General features: G+C 40.3%; 2 protein-coding genes across 3 annotated transcripts; one reads left to right on the top strand and one right to left on the bottom strand.

The window, feature by feature from the left end:
* Positions 1-1,239: 1,239 nt before the first annotated feature.
* Positions 1,240-23,339, top strand: Mondo (MLX interacting protein mondo). 2 transcript variants are annotated; one of them, XM_068295103.1, is made up of 12 exons: positions 1,240-1,349; positions 2,264-3,038; positions 6,183-6,289; positions 8,749-8,822; positions 10,925-11,041; positions 19,956-20,085; positions 20,147-20,233; positions 20,297-21,748; positions 21,808-22,414; positions 22,592-22,715; positions 22,779-22,908; positions 22,987-23,339. In XM_068295103.1, exons 2-12 carry the CDS (start codon positions 2,455-2,457, stop codon positions 23,118-23,120), a joined length of 3,546 nt encoding a protein of 1,181 aa, XP_068151204.1. In that variant the 5' UTR covers positions 1,240-1,349; positions 2,264-2,454; the 3' UTR covers positions 23,121-23,339. The 2 variants fall into 2 exon arrangements, with proteins under 2 accessions (XP_068151204.1, XP_068151130.1); XM_068295029.1 differs by lacking the exon at positions 1,240-1,349 and having other exon boundaries at positions 1,629-3,038.
* On the bottom strand, positions 10,880-17,439 carry Gr39a (Gustatory receptor 39a). Its single transcript, XM_068295209.1, has 5 exons — positions 17,343-17,439; positions 16,324-17,292; positions 11,394-11,456; positions 11,246-11,335; positions 10,880-11,179 (listed from the first exon to the last, which is right to left on the bottom strand). The coding sequence occupies exons 2-5, from the start codon at positions 17,206-17,208 to the stop codon at positions 11,060-11,062; spliced, it is 1,158 nt and encodes a 385-aa protein (XP_068151310.1). The 5' UTR covers positions 17,209-17,292; positions 17,343-17,439; the 3' UTR covers positions 10,880-11,059.
* Positions 23,340-23,868: the final 529 nt, after the last annotated feature.

Below are 23,868 nucleotides of genomic sequence, written 5' to 3' on the forward strand. Positions count from 1 at the left end.
AAGTGAGACAACACGCTTCTCGTACTGTACCACTGCATAAAACTTAAAACTAATTTATAACAAAGAAAAGAGTAAGATATACTTAATTCTAAACATATTGCACTGGGGGAAAGAGTAAGATATACTTAATATTAATACATATTGCTACAATATGTATGTATGCTTGAGTGAGCGAGATACTAAGCTATGCTTGTAAAAAGTTCAAAATATCGAGGTAGGTGAACATCGATCATTACCCAGCATTATTGGCAAGTTACCTCTTCCTTTCCACCGTGAATTGAAGAAAGCATCGATTTTAATATCGGTACTGACGATCGTTAGTTTTTTTTTTATTATTACCCGATTCCCACTGGCATCATCCACTATTTTTTTACAGCTGACACATGCAGACTTGTTGCAATATGATTCCTGGTCATCCAGAAAGGCCTTTTAAGGCAAAAAACTTGTTGGTGTCTAACTCTGTGAAGCAGTCAAAGTAAAGTTTAACCAATAGTTCTCTTATGTCGTTTTTACGAAAAATCACCGTTCGGTAACTGACTTTGCAGACAACCAATTTTATTATTATTTATACGATAAGTATAAAGATTTTTGTTATACTGAAAATCAAATAACATTACTGTTTCTATGAAAAAAGCGAAAAATTTAATTGTATGTTTATAAAATTTATTCAGCAATTTTAAATATTGGAGCCATTTGCGATAGAGCCATCGGTATTATCGACATTAAAAACCATCGGACTAAAAATTATCGACGGCCTATCGATTGTTTTTACGGCACTACTGGCAGACATCGTCTTAAGAGTAAAAATCTCATTAAAAGATAAATAACACCGGGCTTAACAAACTTGTCAAATTGCTTTATATCTCCCACCCTTTTATCCGTCTACCAACACTAACCGATATCGACAACAAATTCATTCGATATCCCCAGCTGACCACAAGATATAAATAATACAAATCGATTGTTTGGTTGATTTATCGAAGTTAGTTTGTTACAAAAAAAAAGTGATGAGACAATGGGTCGAAATGCGTGGTTAATTTAGTACATTGAGTAGAGTAATGTGTTATTTTTGGAATAAAGCACTCTTCGTTTCGGGCTAATGACGTATGAAATTTGGGGGCGTCTCCAGATCGACGAACCCCCAATGCAACACAAGTGCGCGTGGCTATGTGTGTGTTGAGTGTTTGCCTGTGTTTGTGTATAGAAAAAAAGGAGGCAGAGTAGAGGTCAAAAGTGCACGTTGCACCGCAGAAACCGTCAGTGGCCAAAAGGCACAATTCAATTGGAATCTTAAATCAATATAGCAAATGTGAAGAAAATTTTAATGAAATTTAAATCGATTTGTTTTGGTAATGAAAACGATTGTATGGTTTGTGGATTTTGTTTTTGTGTGTGTTTTTTTTTTTTTTGTATGTATGTCCATTTGTACATATGTTTGTCTTGTTCGCTCACAGAAAATTCCAATGTTGATAAGGCACCAGCGTGAGTAAACGAGAAGGCAGACGTAGAGAGAGTTCCAAAGGCAACAAAGAGCGAGATAGGGAGAACCATCAGCTGTTCAATGTTTTGATTGCAATCGCACAGGTTTCATTCTGCTTCGGTCTCCGTTCATTTTGATCAGTTCAGTTCCGTTTGTGAAATGAAAAAGCCCTCACGTTCTGGCTGCGAGTAGCGCGTCTTCGCCTCTTTCATATTATATTTAATAAACAGTTTGGCGCGTGCTGACGTGAGTGCCTTTTGACGGAATAGCCGACAGCAGTAATTGAAATTTTCATTATCAGCAATTGCCTTCGAAAAGTTGGAAGAGACGAAAAAAAGGAGGTTCACTGACGTCTTACACACACGTGTGCATCTCTCACTCTCACTCTATCTCATCTTCTCTCTTTTGCTCTGCCTGTATGAGTGTGCGAGCGTAAACGATTGTTGTTATTATTGTTGTGACGCATATAACGGGGCGTGTTTGCCGTTACAAATTGAACGCAGAAAAAGATTGAAAAATTCTAAATTCCAAATACCAAAAATTTAGTTGTTTAATTCAAAAACCAAAGCGCTAATTGCAGAAAATATCGCTAATTAGACTATATTGAAAATAGAAAAACAACTTTAGTCATAAATAAGTCGAAGAATATTAATAAAAGTGTTAATCGAATTAGAAAAATCTTGGAAAGTTCTCAACTCGAAGAAAAATAAGCTAATTGAATTGAATGTATTAATAAAAGTGACGAAAATTGTATCTAATTGTGGCTAAAACCCTTTTCTTTAGCCGTGTTCGGTGGAAAATAACCAAAGCAAATCGGTTAATTGCCATGAGAGAGAAACATTAAAAAACCATTAAAAGTGCCGCGTCAGAATGAATAAATTCCCCAACGAAATCCACAAACAAAAACTATAGAAATCAAGCGTTATTACGAAGCCGCCTCAACGCCAAGTCCCCCCCTCCCGCTATAAATTAAAATGATGTTGAACAAATACGCACAAATACGAACAAATACATACACAAACCAAATGTTTCCGCATCAGCATACCCCTCAGCAGCCCGAGCAGCAGCTACAACAGCATCCACAGCTGCAGCAACATCAGCTTCCACAACAGAGCTTCTCTTCCCTCCAGTACACGGACACACCTAGGAGTTTACCAGGCTCATTCACTGGCTTGATTGTTGGCGGATCTCTAGGAAGCATGAATAGTACTTCCGCTGAACTTGCCGCCGCTGCCATGCTAAAGGCCGAACGCGAATCCATACATTCGGGTCAATTTATGGTTTCACATTTCGAGGCAGAGGAGGCGCAAGATGATCTCGAAGATGATGGTGAAGTCAAAATGCTTGATCCCGAGGACCCCAGCCTGGATAAAGGCGGCGAACCCCCAAACACCTGCCGCGACGTTCAGCTCTACGTGCCACAGACAGTTGTCCATTTCCCGCGCTCGGGCATGGATCAGGAGGACGGCGATGAAAGCAGTATGAGCATGATCACCTCCCACCTAGAGATTGAGACCTCCCTCACCAAGCTCTTCAAGTGCATGAATCTGGCGTACAGGTGAGTAGTAAAACCGACAAACACGTGCCAAACGAAAGGTTACTTTAGTTCCCCACTTGCCGCTGACTGTTCACGAGCACAAGGCGTGATAATGAAACTGGCCAAAAACGAAAATACGAACCAAACACACAAAAAAAAAGCTTGGACAGCGGTCGCATAATCGCTAACGTCGACGCTGCCGCTCGGGTTACTTTAGTTCCAAAACTTTGCTCTGCTACGAAATGCCCGTAACAGAGACCCGCAACAGGTCTCCCATTTCTGCAAACGTAAACACGAAATAGTTTGAAAACAATGTTTTATTTTCCCTTCTAAATTCTTGGCCGTAATTTAAGCAAAAAATGAATACAATCTAACCAGTCGACCAGTCTAAAGAGCCAAGTTTTTATTGTATACTTATTTTAGTCCAAACATTCAGATCAGAATCGCCATTCCACATCCCAGCGGGAAAAGAGTCACCATAAATCTCTGTACCAAATAAGAGCTGTTAATATTGCACGTACTTGTTTAAAAAAAAAACGCGATTAACCACAACAACAACAATTTGACAAATTTTGGATGAAATGAGAAGCAGAGCATTAAGTATCAACACTTGTCTTCCCATTTATTGTTATTTTGACTCGCTGATTTGTATAGATTTCAGGCCGCTTGATGGTTCATTCAGACTTTTAGTCATCAAAGTATCATACGACGCTTTTTTGCTACTTCCCCCCTCATCTATTTTTAGCCCCATGTTGTGCCATGCCGCGTTGTTCTCTTCACTGTTTCTCTTTGTTTTGTTTGTCAGCATGCGATTTAACATATTTTACGGCCACATCTTATCAGACAGATAGCTCTTATCAACCCGCATACATACATACATGCCCCATGGTACGGTACAGCAGGACTTCTCCGCTCGCAGCCGATTTGCTTGGTTTTATTATTGTTTGTATGAATGTATTATTTATTATTATTAAACAAACTACTACGCTGTGTTGTCGGATTTTGCATAGATAATGCGCAAAAACAAAACAGGGAAGCAAAACACACACAGTACAGTTATTCGAAGAGTTCGGAACACTGTCCTTATCCTATTGTTAACCAAAAATGTTAGTATAGATTGCTAGCCAACTGGAAATCAACAATACTAAAAATTTAACTACTTACTGTCTTTATCTATCTGCCTTACATTAAAAAACAAGTTTCTACACATTGGCTGATCAGGGTGAAGAATAATGCCACACTAAGTTACACTTTCTTTTCAAATAATAAAATAAATCAAAAGTATTATTTTTAGTACTTGCTTCTCTAATACAATTCTCAATTTTGCCATGAATGTTTCTCTCAATTTTGCAATCGGAAATTAAAGAACTATTTCTTTTTGTATTTTTTTAAATATAGAGCATTGTTCAATTCTTCTATGCTTGCGTCAGCAAAAAAAAAAAAAACAAACTTGTTTGAACCACAGTCAAAATAAAATTAAAAATTCCATTTATATCCGAAAAAAGAATAAATAAGTAGACAGATTTATGTTAAAGAGCTCACAGACAGACTGATCTTTAGTGGTAATGACGCAGCATCGTCTGTTGCTGGGGGAATTTCCCTTTAGACAAAATAGTAACAACTGGAATTGTGCCAATAATCGGTTTCATTTTTATTTACTATGGTCATAATAAATACAGGAAATCAATGGCACAACGTCATTACTTAAAGAGATGTAAAAAGATAGATACATACATAGATGAGTAGATAGATAGTTGAAATAACCATTCCGGGGGGCAGCAGGTTAGCCATTCAAGGGTTTCGAGTGTTTTGTTGTGCAATTTGAGTGTGTGAACTAAGTATACCTGTAATCGAAACAACAGAAAATCCACTTAATAATACTATAATAACGGCCAATGAATCACCACGAAAAACAAATGAATAGATAATACTAATAACAGCATATTGCATATCTCTCTTTATTGATTAGTGTTGGTGTTTATTACGTCGATTGATTGATATTAATACGCGATGGATTTATTGTTGCCGCCATTCCGTATAGAAACACAATTTCCCCTCTTAATTAACATCAAGTCGGGCAATATTCTTGGTAAGGCGTATATTACATGCTTATCGTCTAGGTTTGTAGTAAGATTTCGTGGTGTTCCTGCAGAGTATTCAGACGACGGCTTTCACACCTACTGCATTTACTTTATTTGCGATTTTTCGCTTCGTTCGTTCCGTTTTCCTACCAAAGATTGTGCCTTTGTTTATAGGGTTATGGGGCCAGTCTATTTTTAGTCTCATAATCTGCCTATCTATTTTATTTATAAACAAATCCATTTGTTTTAATGGTAAATTAATAATTTATTATGGAACTGATAACACTAGTTTACATAAAAAATGGGCCTTACACAAAATTAAGTGTTTTTATCTCGCGAACCGTTATTAATATAAGATATTCATGTATCGAAAGGTACTAACCATTACGATTAGCGTATTTTATCAAGTTACTAGCTAAGTATAGAAAGATTTTTCATTTGAAGCCCAATCGCTAGACCCTATAAGGATCAGAACATCCCCTATTCTCCCGTCTGTCCTTGTGAATTATTAAGGCCATTAACGAACAGTCAACCATGGAGTTTTATAGTTGTTGTTTTTAGCCGTCTTTAAATTGTTAGAAAACGTTCTTTGCAGGCTCGATCTTAATTCTTTAGAGAATACATATAAAAAACTGTTTGTTTTTAATAATGTTATATTCCGCTATGGTTTGGCCACTCATCGGTCGTGGTCTTCAGGGCAACTATAAATAACATTATGATTAACATTACGTCAATTAGACAACAAGAAACGCCAACTAATTTGTACACGTCCATACTCTGACATGGAGCTTCACACTGATTAGTCCCTAGTACATATGTATGTACATATATGCCTTTATAAATCAGTATCTAACTCATAATTAAGTCTTATATTTGTCGGGGTATTTATTATATTATTGTAATATTGTTCTTAGTCTAGACTGTTTGGTTCTTATTTCCAAACTTACCCAATTAAAATTTGTAAAACTGTTTGACACGCTTTAAAAACTTTTCGACGACAATCTCAAGTAGGCTGGTGGCATGTTATCGATAGTTTATAAGAAAAACAAAATGGTATTACTAATTAAAATATTTTTCATTGCAGTCAAAAACTCACCTCACCCAAATGGAATCACTTTAAGGGAGTGCGTTTGCGTTGGAAGGACAAAATACGCCTGAACAATGTTATCTGGCGTTGCTGGCATATGCAATGTGAGTGACGTTATTTTATGAAATACAATTCGATCATACATTGCACATAAATATGACTTCTGTTGTGTTTTTGTTTATGAATTGAGATGAGAACATTATTTTCAAGGGTGTAATCTTTTCTTACGGAAAAGAAAAAACTTTAACCCCTTTTAAAGTATGTACATATATATACTCTGGGTCTATATGTAATACATACTATATGTGTTATAACAAATTTAAATTGCTTGCAACCCTTTAAAGTTGCAGTGGCTAGCTTCCATATAAATTGCATATTTTAGACTGTGCTAATTTTTTTAATCGTACCGAAAGTGTCAAGGAATCACAATAGAAAGCATTTTGATAAGTATTCAAATACTTCTGTAGGAACATCCTATGTGCATAATAGTATCTTTATAACAAAAATTAGTGATAATACTCAATAAGCTTTTTCTTTTGCTGTCAAATTACAAACTGAGAACTTGTAATACTTTGAAAAAGAAGTCATAGAGTCAAACTTGAATGAGTTGAATTCTATTCTATTCGTTTTCAACTTTGTCATTCGATCACATATCTGCTGCTTTTTAAGCATCAAATCAAATCTTTCAGGTTCATAGGGTTATTTGCTTTATGAAGGTATTAATCCAATTGGAATAGCAACTTTTATTCCGCTCTTCAAATGATCTTCAAATGTAATCTTTTATTCAACTTGTTCACGCAGTCTTTTAATAATTACTCGGAAATTTTAAAGTTTATTACCTTAAACCCTGCACGTGTAAGTTGAACAACACGATGGAGCAAGAAAGAAGTCGTTTCGCCGATCTTAAGATACCCTACAAACCTGAATGTTGGCCTGTAATCCTAACCCGACTTATCTAGGGGGTGGGTGGAGACGAAAAGATAATTAAAAGACCATACTAAATGAGCGAAAAAGCTTTCAAAGCACTCACGTTTGTGTCCGATCATTTGCCTTGTCAACGAACCAATGTATAACTTATTCTCCCAGACACAGATTCATAGATTTGCTTGTGATATTCTATTAGGGATTTAAATCTATATGTACCAAAACCAAGTGTAAGACTTGAAACTAGGTTGGAAAGACTCTGGTGTGATCCAAGATAGGTTTAGACTGTGTGCCACTTTGGACGGCTCGCGTTGCCAAGCAACATTGCGACGCACTTTCCCGTATTGCTTCTTATCAAGCACCTTATCAGACGGTCTGACATCTTCACATTGTCAATTCGTTTAAATTTCAATTTAATTGTAATACATGCAAGTATACATACATATGTATGTACACACATGTGGCTGTATACGAATTGTTTTAGTTGCCAATACTATTTTTTCGGCTAGTCTGTCTGGTCGAATTTTCCCACTCACTTCAGACTCAATATAAAAGGTGATGCAGACGGCGCTCAAGTGTTTTTTTTTTTTTTGTTTTTTGCTGATTAGGTTGGAAAAAAACTACAAATCAGCAATTTTAAAGTATTACCTACGTTTCCACAATGCCAAAGTGTTCTGATTTCCGACTTCTGTTTAGTTTAGTTTTTTCTTTTGAATTTGAAAATTTTCCGTTACATTATTTGTGCGAGGGAGAAAACAACAGCGCTGCGTTACAATGTCGAGCAGGGAGCTCGGCGGCAGTGATTATCTCTCCAATGGGCGACAAGGCACGGCAACAAAGGCAAATGGAAAATTTTAGGTCTATTTATAATGAACAAAAAAAAATATCTTATAAGCCTACCTACTTCTTGTCTGACTTTTAGTACCTGCCTTATACTTTATAATTGTATACGTACATACATATATGATATGTGCTTATAAATGTATTTTATGGCCCGAGGCTGCGTATTGACTCTTAGCTTGGAGCCTACTGGGCCCAGCGTCATCATCTGGGCATTGGAAAAAACATCTAGCTATGTTCGAAAACATTTGCAAAGTACCTATCTCCTTTTTAAAAGGATATTTTTGTGGCATTTCATCTCCTGTGGTCAGCAGACATCTGACTATGTATTTACGTAATTCCCCGTCGAAGGGTACCAGCAATTTCATAACCAGATTCTATTTGTCTAGCATTTGAAAACGAATATAGCTTTGATGCCCATTTATTTTCGTCGCTTATATGATGTGAAGTGTGTAGATGCAGTAGATATATGTACACACACACATACATACACGTGTGTGTGTGTAGATTTAATTACTGTTGACTTGTTGTGAAATGAGTCTGAACCACGTCATACAATATATCTCACCCATTAAACCAACAAAGAACAACATCTGAAACTGGGAAGCAAGACCCACACGTGTTGTCACAGCATTTGGTGGCATCTACTTAACATCTCTCTCAAGCAACAAAACACTATCTCTTCATGAAATCTTATCACGCTTTAAAAATTCCATTTTTCCATTTTTATGTGTGTATTTGTATTTTTTTTCTTTTTGGCGCGTTCTCAATCTTAATAAGAATATTTCCTTTTTTTCAGTTATACAAAAGCGCAGAACACCGGTGTGTCAATTCGCATCGCCGCTGGACGTTGACATACACAGTAATCCTCAAGTAAGTATTGTCAATCGGTAACAGTGAAAATCAGTTTGGCGGAATATATTAGAAAAAATTATTACGTACAATCAAAGAACAAAAATATTAAAGAACCGAAACTCGACAGTGCGTAGACCATTAAATTATCTTATGTTCAAAACTCACGCTGTCACGACGATGACATCCTGCAAAGAAATGACCCCCAACATAAAAACACTGAGTCAAATTCGAAAAACGTCCTGTCGGGCTCAAGTTCAATGAGAAAACACCTCAACAAGTAGGTGAATATTTGGTCGGAAGTGCATCTCCGACCTCGCACGACGAGGCGAGTTGGTATAGACATATCCGTCTGCCTTTCTGCCTCTATATCGGTCGAAAATAGATCGGGCCGGGTGAACCTTTGATCCAAGTTTTGTGGAACCTTTATCCGAATCGGATTTTCAATATTTGCTTTGTTCTCAGTTTCAATGCATACTCTTATTGAAATCTATCAATGTTGCGTAATTTCTTTTCCCTAATTGTTTATACATACTATATCCTTACATAATCCTTGCTTGATTGCTCAATGCGTACTACTTGTAGAATCTGCCAAACACCGAATAATAATACAGCTGACTCACTATGGAAACACGCTCCACCCGGTTGGGCTGGGATCTCCTCATTTTTGAATTATCGCAACCAAATACTTCACAGAACCCCCACGCAGCGAAGGTGGCGTGTGGACATGGTGGTATCATTCGTCTAAGGCGTGATCATCGTTCGATGATTATCATAGGTTTACCCACCAACTCACTGGGAGAAATTCAAACGTCGCCCACGTAGTTATAGAGTAGTTAGTTCTATTCCCTCTACCCCATCTGCTTGTGGACGAAACGTGATAAGATCTGACAATTTGCACTGATACTAGCTAATAATAACCTGCCAGCTAAGCACTCTTATTTATAGATTGATATTTCCTCAAAAATGTTTGTATGTGCTTGTGTGCGTACTGTAGTACTAGCATAAGGAACAACCATTGTATTTGTCACATTAGCCACTTGGGTCGGGAGTAGAATTATTGGGGTATTTGACCTTGAGTGCGAAACAATTCATACAGAAATAGCTCAAAGAAAGCGACATCGCAAGTAATCGCAAACAAAGCTTTAGCGTATTATGAAAGTAGTGCAAATGATATGAAATGTTTTTTATGAACTTGCTCCGGCAAAGAGATGTTCCCCATTTGGCTAATTGCAAATGTAAACATGCTAAAAGGACTCGATGTGGTAGTTAACTATTTATATGATGAGTCTACTTGTGTGTTTACCTGGTAAACCCTATTCACACACCTCTTACAATATCTTTTAATTAGCTTATCAAGTAACAGTTACTACGATTAAATATAGCTGCACTTAAAGACATATGAACACACACAAACACGTAGAGTAGAGCAGGGAGAGCCTCCTAAAGAAAACACACCCATTTTATAATTTGCACTTGGCTGTGATTTTTTATTGTGAGACCTCTGAGAGCGCTTTATCTGCAACGTAGGAGCTTGAGACCCTCGACTCACAGGCAAAAGAAAAATTATAGTCGACTCTGTACCCAGTAAAAGATTTATCTTATCGGGTTTACAAGTTCTTTTTTATGTGCGAAAGTTTAGTACATTTGGAGGGCCGGCCGTTATATGTACACTCAAAAAAACGATGCAGTATTCAGTCTGAAGAGTTTAGACATCGATTTCTGTTAGTGTATGTTCCAAACGCTTTTGACAACTACTCTGATTAGAGCAACCTGTCTATGGGGCTCAGTTATTGACTTTGCTTTATGCTCAAATCAGTTAACAAAAGTTCGCTGCGCGAGTTGGAGGCGCTAGACAAGATGTGCAAGGTATGTACTATGTATACATCGGTGTGTACTTAGCACATATGTACAGGTTTGTGTAGTGTTCCCACTCTTTCGCAATCTCTGACGTTTGTAAGACTTAACTACTGATTACGTTTTAATATAATTAAGTTGGAATACGTTCAATCTGTCTATCTTTGTGTACATTTGTGTACTTATAAACTTATTAAATATTTCTTTTTGTTTGGGTTATTCAACTGATTTTAATAAATTACCCTCCCCATTTGTTTCCCCCACAGACCGTTGTACTTGAGGGCAAGTATTGGAAACGACATTCGGCTGTCATCAAGGCTGAATACAGAAAATGGCGCAAAAACTATAGATCGAAAGCAACGGGTTGCTTGACATATGATTCAGTAAGTAGATAATCCATTTTACTGTTGGGTAAAATTATGTTGTCCTGCTGCTGTCCCTCTTTGGATGGCCTTGGTAGAGTTCTCCATTTCCTTGAATTGCACCAAAATCACCATGTACGTAAAGATGGCCGTAAAGAGCTGACAAATAAATGATTGAAAATAATATATTGACTGGTTTGCGGTGCGGTAATATTTCTTACGTACATTGAACAAAGTGCTTTTGTCCAGAGCGAAGAAACCATAGGCCGTTAGTATGGGTTGTTGTCGTAAGTTCTTTAAGAGGAACTTCTCAACCTAGACAAAGAAACTTCAAATCAAAATGAATACCAAGGCTTTTGCCTCGTGTACGTACCATTCTGTCTAGGCCAGTTCCAGTCCGCGGGATTTTCGACAGTATCTTGGCTGTTTTGTTTGCCTGAAAGAGAAAACGTTCGAGATGGAAATTGAATTTTAAAATTCAACATATGAATATTCCTGTAACCCACTTCTAAGGTAATCCCGTTAGTTCTTAGCATCAAGATCATGATTACCAACCAGGGTACATCCCAGAAAGAAGCAGTTAAGAACATCAACATAAAATTTACTGAATCCCCATATTGACCTTCCATCACAGTGCTTATCAGATAAAATGGGCCCGATGGCATTTTGAGTAACACCAGAGCCACAATGGGCAGCATTAACAATCCAAAGCACTCGTTAAGCTCTCCTGCACAAAGAGCTAAAAGCTTTTGCCTTTCCCTCAAGGCCATGATGTACTTTGCCCTTGCGAAATCCAGCATCATCTGCTGATTGTAGTGGAGAAGACCACCCGCCATTATCTGTTTCAGGCACACAAAGAACACCAGCAGCAAACACAGGACCACAAAGGCGTATGTATTTACCAGCACATAGATTATTAATGCGAAAGTCGACATTCCGGCATGACTGTAACCATTCAAATAGTTTCCGAAACAGAGAAGCAGAAGAACTCCGTAGAGAATTAGATTGTTAAGAAAGCGACGGTCTAAGCCGGATGAGAGGCATTCTCTATTGAGTGACAAGAGAATTTGCACCAAGGATAAATGCCGATGACGCCTTAAATACAGGCACACATAGAGTAGAGCCAGAACAAGGCATGTGCATCGAAAGTTAACTGTCTCGTAAAAGTTTCCCGTTCGATTGTAGATTAACATGTAAAATCGTTGCGGTTCCAGGTGGGCATATGTGAAACAGGCCACGGACGTCGCCATCACACCCACGGTATAGCTTAGGGCATACCGTTCGCAACGCGGAGTGGCTGTTACCAGACAAGGACCTTCATCCAGTTGGCAACACATCATTCCCAAGGCGTTCAAAAGTTGAATGTACAAACGTAGATCGCGACAAGTGGACATGCTGGCCGGAGTAGTACTGCCCTCCGGTCATCCTTTCGGAACGAAAGTAGCTACCAAACTAATCAACCTAATTGGTGCATATTACATTGTTGATTTAGTCAGTGCCGAAGCTGATTAACCGACAGCTGCATCAATAATAACAATAATTATCAGCCCCAGGAATATTTTGGACGCGGGGGCTCTTCAGAAAATCATTTGTAAATAATAATTGAAACTAAAGTAGCTAGTACAAATGCCAATCAACTAATTAATTGCAGAGAATTTAATTTTCGGCAAGTGCTAAGGAATCTAAAGCCTATTAACTAATTTGTTTAATGACACAAACACCCATGAGACTAAATAAATATTGAACCAGTGTGCCGAGTGACGAATTCCACACTAATGGGACTGTCCGGGGCTTACCACCTACCTCTCTCCATACAACATCCGTGCGCAATAGCATTATCAGAGCAAAGTTCCAAGGCATGTTCCATAGTATAGTGGTAACCAAGGCGTGCCACATATATTCATGCCCCATAAGTCTGTCCATTTCGAACACCATGGTTATTAGAAAGAACGGGGCAGCCGGTGCCGAGAACAGTATATACGCCATCACGAAAACCATCACAATGCCAAAGTCACGGTTCAGATGTTCGTGGCAAACCCAGATCAGCCGGTTTCGTTGTTCCAGACGCAGGCGCCACACTGCGTTCGACGAAATCGTTGTGGTGGCAGCGTCCGACAGATCTTCGTTGAAGCGACTCACAAGGCTGGACAGAACTTGAACTAGACAGTTGTAAAAAACCACTACAAGTCCTATCAGCACGAAACTGAAGGTAAAGGTAAAACCCAACAGAAAACGGGGTAAAACTTCTAGATTAGCGTGATAATAGGCCTTGTGGTACATGATTCCGCTCAGTGCACTTAGTCCGGCGTATATAAGGTAGTTACGAAAAAAACTTGGTCTAAGGCACCCGCGTAGGTCTTCACGGTAATGGTGGAGTATTAATGAAACTAACAACAAAAAGCGGCGACGACGGATGTAAAAGTAGAGATATAGCAACGACACAGTTAACCAGGCAAACGCATAAGTGATTATCATGTGAGTGTTTCCGACATGATTGTATTCCACTATTTGAAACTGTTGCGGGGTGGCCAAAAGACGGATCAGGGCGAAGACTGAACAGCACTGAGCTAGCAGAAGACCGATCAGTGCAAGGATACCATCGTTATCGGATGCATGGGTGCGACATGCATCGTGTGTTATGCAAAGCAACCCGAGGCACTTCAAGCTAACCAAATACACGCGCAGCTCAGCACCGACTGACATGACATGACCGGAGCAAATAACCAACTAATCAACTAAAGAAGTTCGCGGTCAGACGAAGGAATACCTGACTATCTCAAGACTCAATCAAGAGACAGAGTGAGTTGATACGTCCAATTGATATGGTTCAACGTACCTGAATGGCCACTCGATTACTCATGAGGCCCGCAGCGCAGGTCATCAGTGTGGGCGACAGCCAAATGATGTTGAACAGCAAATGTTCACCCAGAGACTTATCCGTTTGAATAACCATAGTCAGATAAATAATGCCAGTGACATCCAGCGAGGCGAACAACACTGATAGCCATGCAATGAAGCCGTACACCAAGCTGATCTCCTCGTTGCACAACAGGACCACTCGATCGTATAACTCTAAGCAGAAGCGTAGGCGGAGGATGCTCTCACAGGTGCGTTTGGGATGGCTTAGTTGCTCTACGATTACGACCATTTGTGTTTGGTTCCATTGGAGAACATGATAAACAATGTTAATCAGACCCAAATAGGTGCCCATTGTGAAGCTAGTGATGAGACACCGCAAGGGAAAGCCCAGTGTACTAAAGATAAACAGGCGGGAGGCATTCGCAAACCACTCCAAGACACAGCTCTTCAGAAAGTTCATTATGTATAGCATGTTGGTAATAGCAATAATCCAGAGCATGCGTTTGGGCAGCGATAACCGCATATGAGTTAGATACTTGCGTCGATACAGTTCCAATTGACGGACGATTCGCAGATGGGGACCTTGAAGCCAAATCAGCCAGGCATTCTGCACGAACTGCATGCCCAAGGCAAGAAACAGCACTAGACGATCGTAATGGTTCCCGGTCGAGGTCTTTTCACTCTTGAAACACCATTTCCAATATATAACCAGTATAACCATGCAGCTAACTAAGTAGGTCTGCAAGGCAAAGTGCACTATGTAGCAGATGAGGCTTCGGCGCAACCGATAGCGCTCCCTCTGTGAATTGTAATGAATACAGAATATGCCCAAATAGCGGCAAATGCGATAGAACGAACAGAGCTCACTAATTTCCAACTTGTCCATGGCGTGGTCTTACAAACACTAAATTGAAGCCAGCCAAGTGAAGCTTCCACAAAATGCCCTCATTAGTTTGATTATATTAGCTTTGAGTTGTTTTGATTTCCGAACAAAGAAAAGACACTCACCTGATTAGCCAAGCCATTGATCACCATCGGAATGCTTAGATACACAAATAACGGTGTGAGCCAAATTGGTTTTTGCGCCATGTAAGACTGGTGTGTTAGCCAGGCAAACGCATAAGTGATTATCATGTGAGTGTTTCCGACATGATTGTTTTCCACCATTTGAAGCTGTTGCGAGGTGGCCAAGAGACGGCTCAGGGCGAAGGCTGAAGAGCACTGAGCTAGCAGAGGACCGACCAGTGCAAGGATATCATTGTTATCGGATGCATGGGTGCGAAATGCATCATGTGTTATGCTAAGCAACCCGAGGCACTCCAAGCTAACCAAATACACGCGCAGCTCAGCACCGACTGACAAACTAAAGAAGTTCGCGGCCAGACGAAAGAATAACTAAATATCTCAAGACTCAATCAAGAGAGAGATATGGTTTAACGTACCTGAATGGCCACACGATTACTCATGAGGCCCGCTGCGCAGGACATCAGTGTGGGCAACAGCCAAATGATGTTGAACAGCAAATGCTTATCCGTTTTAATAACAACAGTCATATAAATAATGCCAGTGACATCCACCGAGGCGAACAACACTGATAGCCATGCAATGAAGCCGTACACCAAGCTGATCTCTTCGTTGCACAACAGGACCACTCGATCGAATAATTCTAAGCAGAAGCGTAGGCGGAGGATGCTCACACAGGTGCGTTTGGGATGGCTTAGTTGCTCTACGATTACGACCATTTGTGTTTGGTTCCATTGGAGAACGTGATAAACAATGTTAATCAGACCCAAATAGGTGCCCATTGTGAAGCTAGTGATGAGACACCGCAAGGGAAAACCCATTGTACTAAAGATAAACAGACGGGTGGCATTCGCAAACTCCAAGACAAAGCTCTTCAGAAAGTTCATTATGTATAGCATGTTGGTAATAGCAATAATCCAGAGCATGCGTTTGGGCAGCGATAACCGCATATGAGTTAGATACTTGCGTCGATACAGTTCCAATTGACGGACGATTCGCAGATGGGGACCTTGAAGCCAAATCAGCCAGGCATTCTGCACGAACTGCATGCCCAAGGCAAGAAACAGCACTAGACGATCGTAATGGTTCCCGGTCGAGGTCTTTTCACTCTTGAAACTCCAGTTCCAATATATAACCAGTATAACCATACAGGTAACTAAGTAGGTCTGCAAGGCAAAGTGCACTAGGTAGCAGATGAGGCTTCGGCGCAACCGATAGCGCTCCCTCTGTGAATTGTAATGAATACAGAATATGCCTAAAAAGCGGCAAATGCGATAGAACGAACAGAGCTCACTGATTTCCAACTTGTCCATGGCGTGGTCTTACAAAAACTAAATTGAAGCTTACAGAGAATGCCCCCATTAGCTTGATTATATTAGCTTTGAGTTGTTTTGATTTCCAAACAAAGGAGAGACACTCACCTGATTAGCCAAGTCATTGATGACCATCGGAATGCTTAGATACAGAACTAACGGTGTGAGCCAAATTGTTATTTGCGCCATGTAAGACTGGGTATGCCTCCACTGCAGGGTGGATGCATAGATTATAGATGTGGCATCCAAGACCAAGTATAAAATGGGAAAGAGCAATGTGCCCCCATAGACCTCAACCATTTCTCTCTGACTTAACAAAACCAACTCATCGTGTGTGCGCAAATTGTGTGCTACCTTGCTTAGACATACGAATTCGGAACTTTTGGTTACTAGATCGTTCAGTTGATTCGCCTGAGCCTGAAATAACTGCTTTAGCACACACACCAAAGATGCATAACAAGTTATTATGTAGTTGGAGCATAACATACGTAAAATGAACCCAATAAGAGCCAAAGCATGGGACACAAAGGGCTTCGCTGACCAAGTATTTACCGCAAATGCTAGTACATTGAAAATATAATAGAAGCACACACCCAGCCAAAGACGAAAGAACCAGCGAGGTTGGTTTGAAGCCAAGGTATCAACATGTAAGAGGCCAGCTATTTGGCCCATGCGCTGTACGAGAGTCAACTGAGTTTCCTGATGGCAGTGAAACCAGAAATTTGCCAGAGTCTGGGTCACAGGAGCTGCTAAAATTACCAAATGGTCAAAAATGTCGCCCGTCTTTGACTTTGTCTCCAAATAGCTCATTGATTTTGTAATGGTGGCCAAGAAGACAGACAATAGAGTGCCCTGCACGGCCAATTGAATGACCAACGAACACCAGTTAGCCTTTATTTGGTAGCAGGAGAGCGAGTTGGAATACTCCAGGTTGGTTAATCCCAAATAGCGTTGAAAATGCAAGAACCGTAGAATCGGTTGCCTTTGCGGCATTTTAATAGACAAACAATACCCGTAAATTCACTTGTTTCACTAAACTTGCGATGACGTCTGAGCACTGACACAGAATAGATAGAACTACTCAACGTTCAAGAATAGTGTTTATCAGACATCAATTTTCCACTTACCCAAATTGCTAGGAGATGCTCCCATGGAGTATTGCCTTGTGGTTTGTCACAATTAATTTAAAAGCTTAATTTTCCGATGCGAAATAAAGTGCTTATCTCAACGAAAGATCAATTGGACTTGGCGTATCCATAAAATGTATTGGATTTTCCAATCAACATTGAAGACGAACGTTAATTAATAATTATTGATATTTGGTGACATCATATTATCGGATCAAAATGTTTTACCAACCTTGTTGAAAACAGCTTGGAAATTAGTTATAATTTGACAATTTTCGAAACGTTTCCTTTTATAATTTTTTTTATCAAATTTAAGTACTATTTTTTTCCATCCTTTCCCGATTATGGCATACTTAATATTCTGAGATCAAAGCAAAGCAGAAAGAGTTATATTTGTATGCCTGTCTTTGTATTAAAATCAGTCCTGAAAGACTAATCTTTCGAAAAGTCAACCTGTTTAGCATGAAAAGGTTTAAAAAAAACATATGAAAAAAAAACACACATTTTCTAAAACAAAACAAAGAGAACCCAAAGCCTATGAAGTTCTATTAAAGAGTCTCAACAGTTGGTGGTCTGAAGATCCAACAGCTCGCTCTATGTGGACATAGCTTTTTTGCTGGTGGGAAAAGGCACTTACCTCATCGTTTAAATTATTAAACCAAAGCGGCATTACCATAAATATCGTTATGGTACCAATCCGAATAAACATTTGCAAGGAATCAAGTATTTCCAGTCCGTAGAGCCACACATAGTATAGATTCGAGGTAATCGCAATGGTTGTATAGAACATGTCCACACAAATTGGTAGTCCATATATGACATTCATGTGGCTTGAGCAAAGCAACATGATTTCATCGTACACTCCCAGATGTCGTAGAACGCCCTCCTTTTTCAGCTGATCGCCTTCTTTGCCTAGATCTTGTGCTAGTTTCGCAGAATTGCACTGTAAAATCTGAGCTATTCGATGAACCAAAGCCATGTAAAAAGTAACGAGGTAGTTGCAGTAAACCCAGTGTCCCAGATATGTCACCAATGGCAAAAGATTGTACGGACTTGGCTCAAGAACAAAGGCAATGATCCAGTAAACAACGCTTAGTATGTGAATCAAAGTGGCAGCTATCCAACAGAACAACATCCATCGAGGCAGAAGCATTGTGTCAAATCTAACAGAGAGCCGCTGGAGGTCTTCCAGTAGACCATATTGACGCCGCTGCATGATGAGCATCCAAGAAAGCTTTATCATCAGCGAAGCGGACTCCGTCAGAGCAATCAACTTTTGTATGAAAACTGTCGTGTCGGCTAGTGCCAAGAAGACATCGGTCAGAATGTAGTACACGTTCCATAGTAATGTAAACTGCAAAACGCAGTGGATGGAGACAAAGAACCACGTATTCCTTGACTGATAGAAACCACCCTCTTTTTATCGGGCAGTAGTAAGGCCCAAATAACGAAGGATGACTATGTACGCGTTTAAAGTAGTCTGCATAACAGGAATATGGCTAAACGACTGCCACTCAAGTACTGAAATGTTGACTTTCAAACTATTGTCTTTTCCTTACACTCTAGGGTAAAGTCGCTGGCTCTGCATAGCAATTATATGAGTCAATTAAGGGGAGATGCACTTACCTCCTCCTGCAGTCGATTACTCCAGACAAGGCAAAATACGGCATATGTCCCGATCGGTAGTAGCCACATCATTTCATATAAAATACTTTGAATGCTGTATCGGTTCAGCGATAATTTGTAACCAGTTGCAGCTACACTCAGAATAGCGTAGAGCACATGAAGCGTAAGTGGTCCTCCATATATAACATTCACTTGCAGCTCACACAGAAATAGAATTTCATCAAAAGTCTTCAGGGTGACAAAGATAATTTTAGTCAATTCGGGTATTTGCAATGTCAAATGGCTCGCCAAATCCTGTCGATGAGTGCGCATAATGTGTTTCATTATGTGAACAATTACCATGAAAAGGGATACCAGATAGTGGAAGTATATCTGTCGCAGAGTGTAGGTTACAACAAAGAGTTTGTCATAAATATCATTGCACCATGAAGTACTTGTCCAACAATAGTTAAGATTAGCGGGAATATGGAAGAAAATTGAAGATAGCCAAAGGCGAAATATCCAACGCGGAATGGTTAGATCCTTACAAACGATTGACAGTTTATGCAGTCTTCGAAACACCAATATCTGGCGATATTTGTGCAGATACAACCAAACTATTAACACATTGAGCGACAATGGCTCAAAAAGTCCAAGAATATGACCATAATGATTGGTTATACCGGTTAAATATGTCTCATAAGGTTCACTCCAAAAGACGATAATAAAATACGCCGAGCAGGCTAAAGTCGCCTGCAACAGGGTCATGGTCAAGTAAAAGAACCAACTGTGTCTCACTTCGTACGAGTTGTGGTCAGCGTTAAAAACTATGGGGGCCAGCGAAAGGTATCGCTGGTATTTAACGTAGTTCCGAAACGCGGCCTGCATACTGGACGCAGTGAGTTAAACTGAGCGGTTATTCGATGAAAGTAAACACAATTAGCCAGAAATATACGATTTTTTCAATAGATAATTTAAACGATTGCTCGCTCTTTACTCCCTTTACAGAAAAGCGAGTTGGACTTTCTGGAATGGTCACCGCTAAATGATAGAAACTTAATGCCAGACGACTGGACAACGGACACATTGTTTTCGGCCATAAATGTACCGTTTCCTTTTCCGGATTCCAGAGAAATTGGTAAGTCACACTTAGCCAATTACCCAGGAATGTGTTTAACAAGACATTTTAATTTACTCAGCCAGGGGTGCGGGCATAGCAGACTTTATACAGCCCAGTCTGGGACCATTGCAACCGAATTTAGATGATATCGACATTACATTCTCAGGTGAGACATCAAGGTGTAGACAAATATCGAAATGAACCAATCTTTAATCATAAATTACTGCAGATTTGCTCCCCACTACACGATTGCCACCCGTGCCCGAGGAGGGTACCGATGCCGAGATGCTCAAAAACGACGACTACTGTCTGCCCGCAATCGTAGGTGCCCCGCATACACTCTACAGCCACGACAGCAACATGATGGATGTGGTGACCAGCAACAGCGGCAGTGCTAGTGTCAGCCAGGTGGACGCTAATATGCTAGAGCTGAATACTCCCATCAGCAGCATGGCGTATGGTGAAATCGAGCAGCGTTTTGGGGTGACCCGACAATCTCAGCACCAAGCAACCAATGAAGCCCATTTGATAGGTGGGGCAGATGTGTCCATCGGTCGATTGCATGCCGCTAAACACTTTGGCGAAAACAGCAATCGCTGCTCCCAAAGCGACAGTTTTTCCGGCAAGAGTGTGATCAATGGACGCATTGCCAAAAGCCAGCGCCCGTTCCGTAGAGAGCCCCACAACTATGACAAGGCACAGCCTACTTTGCACCAAACCAATCTTTATCAACAGATGCTCGCAGAGCAACAAAAGAATCAACAGCAGCAGCAGACACAACAGCAGCAGCATGTCTCTGGGGGAGTTGTCCTACAGTCGGGATCGGTTTACGCCCAACAGCAACATGCCCAGCAGCAGCAACAGCAACAGCAACACTTTTCCACACAACAGCAAAGCACGTTTAACAATCACAGTTTCATCAACAATTTTAACGATAATTATCAGCAACAGCAGCAACAACAACAACAGCAGCTTAGTGTAAAGGTGGAACCACTTCAGACAGATGTTTTGTCATTGCTCAACGACGGTGGTGGTGGTGGTGGATCATACAATTCCTCTATTGGATACAAGCCCTATCCGCAATTTAAGAAATCTGCATCGACTGGAGCATTTCTCAATGTCCCACGATTGCCGCAACAACAGCAGCAGCAACAGGGATACATACAACAGGATGGTTCAGGACCTCAATTACAGATGCAGCAGTCGCTACCTTTAGGCTTAAGTACACAGCAATTGCTGCAGTTAACACGCCAGCAACAGTCGGTAAATCCCCATCAAGCACAACAACAAACAGTGGCCAGTCTGCTACAACAACAGCAGCAGCAGCAACAACAACAACCCACAGCTGTCAGCACGGCCACTTGGATTACACCAAACACCATCTTGCCCAAAGAGATGCATCGCTCCAACAGTCTGCCATTAAATGTGTCCCTGAACAAGTTGCCCGACGGACGTCAGTTGGTTCATGAACAGCAACCGTTCGCCGTGCCAAAATATCACGCCAAAAGCAAGTCTCGAGTCCGCAGCAACTCAATGCATCAACAACATAGTTCGGTGATGGCTGCAGCTGGTGGAGGAACAACTTCCAACAGTGTTAGCAACCTGTTAGTCACGCAGCAAATGCAACAGGCCACTAGCGATCCGATGCTCAATAGCACCTTGGCGCAGTTACTAACGTCGAGTGAGTAAATTTTCATTCAATAGTTGCATCATCATTATTAAACACTTTTCCCCCGATAGATACACGTCTTCAGGCGGTAACCGTGGCCAATAGCTCACAGCCAAGTACTTCTTCTGCCAGTGCCATAGCCACCAGTAGTAACAGCAGTAACAACAATCCATCTGTATATGCTGCCACGCCTCTTTCCGTGCCCATACCCACACAACAACAATCCCCAAAGAAGTCCGCCTCATTACCCGTTGCTATAGCGCCAACACTGCACAGTCCGCCTGGAGCAGCTGCTCAGAACAAAGTGCTTAGCTTCGGTCCATCTAGCAACAACTTAAGCAGTAGCCTGAGCCTCTCGCCAGATTCCTCCTTTCTCGATTCTCAGGACTCCCCCCTGTCGCCCTCGGCCAGTCTCAAATATCAACCCAGGGACACACAGCGACGCGCTGGTCACATCCATGCCGAGCAGAAGCGGCGCTACAATATCAAAAACGGTTTTGATATGCTCCACTCACTGATACCACAGCTTCAGCAGAATCCAAATGCCAAGCTGAGCAAGGCAGCGATGTTGCAGAAGGGCGCAGAGCACATTAAGCAATTGCGACAGGAACGTAACGTCCTTAAGGACAAGATCGAGTCGTTGAGAATGGAACGGGATGCCCTAAACAATTCGCTTACGTAAGAGCTACTTTTATTTACACTTATAGTACTTTAAGCGCGGGTACCACTTGATTGTAGAACATTGTCCACAAGTTGCGTAGTGTCGGCTAGTTAGAAACATGCATTTGATTGTTTGGACGCAATGCGTTAAACAGAGTACATCTGATTTTTAATTTTAAACAAACTTTTCTTTAGGCACCTTCACTCAATTCTACCAGCCAATGGAGCTCCAGTGACGAGGCAAGGAACCGAACATGTGCGCCAGCTCTATGAAATCTATGTACGCTACAACACCATGGTCGATTGGAAGTTTTGGATTGTAAGTACTTTAAAGACTATTAAATGTTTCCAAAATAACCAAGTGATATATTTTTCTTTTTAGCTGGGTCTTATCTTGGAACCACTTCTGGCGTCGTACACCTCAACTGTCTCTAGTGCTAGCTTAGATGAACTTCGACGAACCGCCTTTCTGTGGGTCGATCAACACTGCTCACTTATAGATCTTCGACCCGGTAGGCATAATTATCGTGCTCTGCATCGAGACACTTCCACTTACATTGGGTTTCTTTGTGCTCTTAAATGTTTTTCAGCTGTAACGAACAAATTGAAGTACCTATCTATGCATACGGACATTGTGTCGGATCCACCCAGCACACTGCAAGAAGAGGTTGCCAAGGCGATGCAAAATACAAGTGGGCAACATCCCAATCTGCACGGATCCTAACTGTTGGCTCGTGATATGAATTTATTTAATTCGGTTTTATTTCTTTAACAATTGTTTGACTTGTTTGCTGACTAACAACAGCAGAACTAGGAATAATGTACAAAATCATTATAGACAGATTCAGAGTTTTTTATGAGTATGTTGCAGCTAATATTGTGCCTACTAAATTTATAACTTAAGTGTAAAATTAATAAACGATTTTACAATTTTTTGACATGACTTTATGTCGTTTAAAGCGCTTGCCTACTTTTAGGCGTCTTCAATTAGAAATATACATACATTAAGCTCTCCATATTCATCAGTTTATTGTGGATATATATGTATAAAACTGATGACTATGAAGAATATGAATAGTTCCTACAAATGTTCCGTTATAAATTCTTTTGTTTTTATTTGGCGACTTTCGTTGCAAGTTTTCCATTACCCTTTCCTCACCTAAGAGCGTCAAAGTGAGAAAGATTCTGTCTACGAAAAAACATACAAGTTTGTTTGCCGGATTGATTAATCAAAATGAAATTGACACCTTCTTACGGTATTATCAGATAAGAATTGTATTTTTTTATAGTTGTTTGCTTATGTGATCCAGTCATGATGGAAATATTCACACTCAAGAAGAGCATAAAACTGCAATAAGAAAGAAGAAAACTTTATCAACCCCTTAAAGTATATATTTATATATTCTTGATCATCATTAACGGTCAAGTCGATCACCTAAATCTTAAAGACTATAAAAACTAAAGGTATGCAA

This window comes from Drosophila tropicalis, unplaced genomic scaffold, assembly GCF_018151085.1.
Source record: "Drosophila tropicalis isolate 14030-0801.00 unplaced genomic scaffold, ASM1815108v1 contig_1009, whole genome shotgun sequence".
Lineage (NCBI taxonomy): Eukaryota > Metazoa > Arthropoda > Insecta > Diptera > Drosophilidae > Drosophila > Drosophila tropicalis.

Bases quoted from the DNA above. Each gene is read 5' to 3' on its own strand.
- Gr39a (XM_068295209.1), bottom strand. From the start codon at position 17,208: ATGCCGCAAAGGCAACCGATTCTACGGTTCTTGCATTTTCAACGCTAT. The intron at 11,457-16,323 runs GTGAGTGTCTCT...TTTCTCTTTCAG, and splicing joins TCAATGACTTGGCTAATCAG to GCAAACAAAACAGCCAAGAT. The intron at 11,180-11,245 runs GTACGTAAGAAA...TTTATTTGTCAG, and splicing joins ACAAAAGCACTTTGTTCAAT to CTCTTTACGGCCATCTTTAC.
- Mondo (XM_068295103.1), top strand. From the start codon at position 2,455: ATGATGTTGAACAAATACGCACAAATACGAACAAATACATACACAAAC. The intron at 8,823-10,924 runs GTAAGTATTGTC...TTTCCCCCACAG, and splicing joins ACATACACAGTAATCCTCAA to ACCGTTGTACTTGAGGGCAA. The intron at 21,749-21,807 runs GTGAGTAAATTT...TTCCCCCGATAG, and splicing joins GGCGCAGTTACTAACGTCGA to ATACACGTCTTCAGGCGGTA.